This window comes from Acanthisitta chloris, unplaced genomic scaffold (genome assembly GCF_000695815.1).
Source record: "Acanthisitta chloris isolate BGI_N310 unplaced genomic scaffold, ASM69581v1 scaffold45547, whole genome shotgun sequence".
In the NCBI taxonomy this organism is placed as follows: Eukaryota; Metazoa; Chordata; class Aves; order Passeriformes; family Acanthisittidae; genus Acanthisitta; species Acanthisitta chloris.
Genome location: NW_008681813.1, coordinates 26,140 through 32,139, shown reverse-complemented (window position 1 = coordinate 32,139; position 6,000 = coordinate 26,140). Strand labels below are relative to the sequence as shown.

The 6,000-nt window shown below is 39.5% G+C and overlaps 1 protein-coding gene across 1 annotated transcript in view; it reads left to right on the top strand.

The window, feature by feature from the left end:
• PKD1L2 (polycystic kidney disease 1-like 2) overlaps nucleotides 1-6,000 on the top strand; it is a 39,518-nt gene that overhangs the window by 7,776 nt on the left and 25,742 nt on the right. The window contains exons 7-13 of the mRNA XM_009078219.1: nucleotides 492-896; nucleotides 1,991-2,089; nucleotides 2,809-2,858; nucleotides 3,486-3,603; nucleotides 4,209-4,416; nucleotides 5,358-5,478; nucleotides 5,757-5,898. Of these exons, the coding sequence (XP_009076467.1) occupies nucleotides 492-896; nucleotides 1,991-2,089; nucleotides 2,809-2,858; nucleotides 3,486-3,603; nucleotides 4,209-4,416; nucleotides 5,358-5,478; nucleotides 5,757-5,898 (1,143 nt within the window). The remainder of the gene's footprint in view (nucleotides 1-491; nucleotides 897-1,990; nucleotides 2,090-2,808; nucleotides 2,859-3,485; nucleotides 3,604-4,208; nucleotides 4,417-5,357; nucleotides 5,479-5,756; nucleotides 5,899-6,000) is intronic.

The following is a 6,000-nucleotide window of genomic DNA, read 5'->3' as shown; positions in this document are numbered from 1 at the left end:
CTGCAACTGAATGCTCTCAGCTCCAGGTGCTTTCTCAGAGACATTTCTTTCTAAAATATAAGTATAAACCCTTTTTTCCTATTCACAAAGCTGACAGAGCATAGCATAACTTTAGTCACATGAATCCACATGAAGACAGTCATAATATTTTTGTATTTGAATTAGGAATCCACAGAAATGCTTCTCTGATTGAGGGTAAGGGGATCCCATGCTGAGCTGACCACATTTGTTGATGTACATTTTCTTCTCACTTCAAGTTCCTGGAAGCCACATATATGCTGAAAAAGTGTATGTTGAATTCTCTTGACTGCCCAAACACTCCCAGCAGAAAACACACAACTGATTTCCACAGTCAACTGAAGTGACTTTATTAAAAATTACTGCATTGCTGCAGTGTTCTTGTGACTCCTGTACAAATACTGGGATGCTGCAGCTGGAATTGGGCAGCCTGTTACACAAGCTGTGAGAAATTTTGGTCTGTGTTTTTGCAGGCAATGGAGTGACCTACATTGTGTTAGCAGAAAACATGACACTGACTGAATCCAGTGCAAAAGAAGGAATTGTCCCTCATAACCTGACACTTGACAGTGCCTCTCAAGAGCTGCTAGGCCCAGGGATACATCAGCTGGAAATCCGAGCGTCCAGCAACACGACGGCGTCGGAGATCTCTGAGAGCATTGCTGTTCACTTAATTGAGCCAGTGTCTGGACTTCAGGCTGCATTAGCTTCTCACACTCTGCAGCTGGGGGAGAATTTGGAGGTGAACGTCTCTGTGTCTCATGGTGCCCCAGATAAGCTGAAGTTTGAGGTGATTGGATCTAACGAAACTCAGTCTCACAAAGAAGATTGTCCTCATGGGGAACCTTGGACGTACGTCATTCCTGTGCGCTCTGAAGGTACAGCCTGCTGGCATCTCCTGTGCTTCCAGGGCACCCTCAGCTGAGTAGAGTTCACATAAAGAGTCACAGCATCCTGGGGTAGGGGACAATAACACACAGCTGAATTTGGTAGCTGTTCTGACTGCTCCAACTTGGTCTGCAGAACAGTACGAACAGCACAGTTGTATCGACTTGTACGTGAGCTAAAAAAATTGGACTGACAAATGGGTCTCCACGTGGAGGCTGAAAGAAAGGCTTCAACTGATTCTAACAATGAAAAAAGATATAGTGAACCAGGGTTTGTTTTCTTCATGACACCATCTAATACAAATGAGGATATTTTCCTGAATCACAAAGTGATTTCCTCCTGTTTGTTCACATGTATAATGATTCAAGCTTAGACTCCTCTGCATTTTACACTGAAGTAATTAACAACTTGAGGAGTTCTCAGTAGACATGACAATGTAAAGGGAAGCTTTTCTGTGTGTCCATTTCCAACACATAGTTTTTGTTAGACTTAATTATAAATAAGCGTTTTAGTAATATTTTCTTTACATTATTAAGTAATTGAAGCCTTTAAAATATGGTATTAATGAGATTGTTCTTAAAAGTTAATTCAGTGGCAGAAGATGAAAAAGCTTCCTCCTCTAATGAACTGTTCCAATCCCATGTCAAAGCTGGAACACTAGAAGCTAATTATGATTTCATTTTATGTTTTAAAATTACTCAATATTAAAAGTTTTATTAGGTCTCCATATACTCTTTCCTTTAGGCAGAAATTTCAAACAAGATAGCTGCTCTTTCAAGCTGCCTAAAGTCATTTGGACTCCAGTATTTGTACACCTCTAGTTTTCTGTGTGATAATATCACAGGCAGCTGACAAACAGTAGCATGGCAAGGGCTAGGACAAAGGCAGCTGAGTTATTAAGAAGTTGAGATAAAGGGGAAAAACATTTTTTGAAAAGCCTTTCAGCAGTGAACACCCATCAGAACAACTCCAGAATAGCTCTTAACAGAAAATAATACAATTTTCTTTACAAATTGGATGCTATGCCCCAAACCTTATGGACTGGTCCCACTGCTACTCTTGACTGGCCATTTGTCTTCTTTAGGTGTTTTCCTAGTGAGGGTGGTGGCCATGAATGCCTTCTCAAACATGAGCCTGGATCTTGGATTCATCACTGTGTTGGCAAACAGCTCCCATAAAAAAGGTAATTGCATTAATCTGACAGTGCTGGTTTTGACCACACAAGTGTCTTTTTGCAATCAGAGCACTTCAGAGTGTTTATGGTTTGCATCTAGTAATTGCTTTCCTTCCAGCAACAGTGCTGAAAACATTTGTGGAGGCTTCTTCCTGATGAAGGCAGATTCCCTGGCTTTGAAGTAGTCATAAATTAGCATCACTCTGTATAAGTTACACATTGCACATTTGTTATTTGTCCTAGAAATAATTGGTGAAGTTTATGTTTCAGGACATAGCTCTGAAACCAGAAAATATTTGGATCACAGCAGTCTCATAAACTGCTGTCAGCAAATACTTTTAGATGGCTCATTCTTACATTTACAAAAGCAGATTTTATCTGGAATAAAGTGACCTTAGAACTGATCATATTGATACTTTTCCAGTGCTTTCCCCAGGTTTTCTTTGTCCATCAGTAAAAATCTATCCCTTCCAGTGAATTTATTTTGATTTACATCATTATGTTTGAAGAATCAGGATCACCTCCTTTATAGTCTGTGACAAGCTTGTTGTTGCAATTTTACCTATTTAACTAGGCTGTTTATCACAGTTCTAGAGCCTGACTCTTGTGTCCCCATCCTTCACACTGTCAGTAGTCAAATCCTGTGGATTTAAGTAATATTCACTGAGGTTGTTTGAAAGCTTTACAGATAGCACTAAAATATTCTGCTCTTCTTTTGCATTAAACAGATTCTGCCAAGGAAGAAAGCAGCTACAAAACAAATACCCAAAAGATAAATGTAAGTATTATTTGAGGATCTTCCTTTGAAATGGAAATGCTTAGAAATTTTTCTTACCAGTGAAAGTGCTTCATGAGCTATTGAAAAGAAGTATTCATGGCATAATAGATTATGGACTAGATCTTCTGTGCCCCATATGGTTTAACATAAAATCTACACCAAAAGACTTAGAGACAAATGTGTTTACAGGCATTCAATCTACAATTTATAGAAGGTTGCATATAACAATTATATGATCAGACAAAATGAACTTTTCAGAGCAATTCAGTTTTGGAAGTTGAATTTTGCTTAGATGAATTTTTAATTCATCTGCTTGGTCCAGATGTAGAGAATTAATAGGAATTAGTTTCCTAAATACTTGAACTAATTTTGAAAACAGGAGCTGGACTCTTAAGCCACTTCTGCATTTGGGAATATCTTGCTACACAATTTTTCTGTGCCATCTGCTTCTATTCCCACAGCTTCTAATTCCATACTACCTCTGATCAGGGAAGATCATATAAATTACAGACCTGCATCCAGTGATTAGGGGTCTAAACCTTCAGATATTTTTCCTTAAAAAGCATCAAGATATGTGTGTGCTTATACATGCTCCGGTCCTAACTGATACATTTACTTATTATTTAGGATCACAAAAGAGAAAATAAAATATATATTAAACCAAGTCGCCATGTGGATCCTTTCACAACTGTTACACTTGGCTGGACAGACAACAACAATAATTCCAGTGTTCTATGGTCCTGTGGTATGTGAATTTCCTGAACTTGTTCCCACCATTTCTATTTGCTGAGTAACAAACTCACTGTTGTGTCAGATCGAGTGTGAAAATCTGACTAAAGGATGCTTTATTTTCTGGCTTTATAGTTTGCCACTCACTGCACATGAAGAATTCCTTCTACCTTACCCTGGTTTTGACACCAAACTAATTATGGTATATGATATGGCATAGTACTCCTTAGTGTCTTCTCCCAAAGGTATCAATTTTTCACGATCTGCCTGTCCTAAACCCTCACCCTCATAGCTAAGGACTAATCCCCAGTGATTTACACAGTTAGGCATTTGCAAGGTACATGTGTCTCAATAAAACAGCAATAATTAGAATTAAACATGATGCAAAAACATTTATAGCTGAAAACCGGATTGAGACTCAGGACATCTGTGTTCTCTCCCCATAATTATCCCTGACCTCGTACATGACTTTGAAGGAAGCAGCCTGTACTCTGAACTCACATTGCCAACTCTTTACATTGGGTTCAGGAAACTTGTTTGCTCTGTAAAGGTCTCTGAAAACTATGACAGGAAAGTCCTTTATAACATACTATTCTAATTATAAGGGAAATGTTTGTGTAGGAGCTTGTTGGCCTGCATGGAATGAATGTGTGCAGCAACAGATCATCCTAACCAACCAAACTGAGGTACAAATCCCACCTGCCTGCCTTCCTCCTCCAAAATCAGCAGTGACTGTCAGGATCACAGTCCGAAACCATGGCAATGAAGAGAGACAGGATGAGCAATGTCTCTATGTGACTGCAAAACAAGAACTGCAACTGGAAATCAGGTCTGTTTTTAAACCCTGGTATTCACTGGTTAATATCATTACTGCACAAACGCAGTGCAAGGCCACAGTTACCAATAATGATGATTAAATAAAGTTATAACATACTTACAGAATTATAGATTATAGAATGGTTTGAGTTGGAAGGAACCTTAAAGATCACCTATTTCCAACCCCTCTCCCTTGGGCAGGGACATCTTCCACCAGACCAGGTTACTCAGAGCTCCATCCAGCCTGGCCTTGAACACTTCCAGGGATGGAGCAGCCACAGCTGCTCTGGGCAACCTGTGCTAGTGCCTCAGCACCCTTATAGTAAAGAAAACTTATTGTTGTAAATCCATTTATACCTTAGCTTATAAAATTTATTGACCAAATGGGTCTTGCTGCCTTCTACAGTTCACATTTCGGAACATAATCCTGTTATAAACTGAATAATTCTTCCCAAAACCATTTAGGGATTTTGACCCCATGACATCCTTTCAATGCTGGAGATTTCTGTACACAAATCTCACTAAAATGGTGTGAATAAATGCTGTAAGATATGTCTGCTATTTCTGCTAGACACCCATACACACATTACTGCCTTAAAAAATCTCTTCTTCAAGAGCCTAGTGACTCATTAAAGAGCAGTGACACTTCAATGATCTATTACCATAATCATTGTAGGCATTTCAATAGAGTCAGGATTCATTTGAGAGCCTGAAAGTTTTGCAACAAAAGTAGTTTGCAGGTTCTGCGCTTCAGACATGTTAAAAATGGAGATGAAGATTCCTAAACCTCTTGCTTTAAAATAAAGTAATTCACTGTTTGTGAGCCATGTGTCACCTGCCTCCTATTGCAGGGCTTATGCAGATGTTCATCAAGTGAGAGTAAAACAATCAACATCAAGGACTATGACATCTCATTCAGTTACTAAGTGTAACTACCATCTTATTTCCTTACAGGTGTGAGGCAAACTGCAACCCAGTGAATGTCAGCAATGAAGTTGTTCTGAGCGTCTCTGGACAGAAGGAGTCCCAGGACATATATTATAATTGGTATTTAGATAACACATTCCAAACTAAGGTGAGAGCACCAGATTTGTCAGAAATACTGCACACACAGAAATAAATACCCATCCAGAGGGAAAGCCACATGGCCTCAGAGGGATACTGTGCCAAGTGGATGCTTTGGAATCACTAGTGAAGACTGAGACAAGAGGGTGGTTGGTTTGGGAGGGCTTATAATGGAGGATATCAAATTGCCACTCTGCTCCCGATAAACCACAACAGAAAGTACAGCAAAGAGCCTCTTTCTGCTATGCCAGAAAACTGCCATGTATTGTTTTGTGTCTGATTTTCCAGTCTACAACCCTCCCTCTAGCCTGTGGCCTGACTGGTTTCCAGCAGAACTCTTTGAATTTGCTTCAACGCAACACATCCATGTTGAGAATGAACAGCTCCTTCTTGCAGACACAGGGAGAAGCTTTTCAGCTTAAAGTAACAGGTAGGGCCAAGCAGGGGTTTAGGGTTTTTCACACTCCTTTGAGACAATCTCTGCTGTCATGACATTGTACTGACATTGCACATACATAGCCTTGCTGACAAA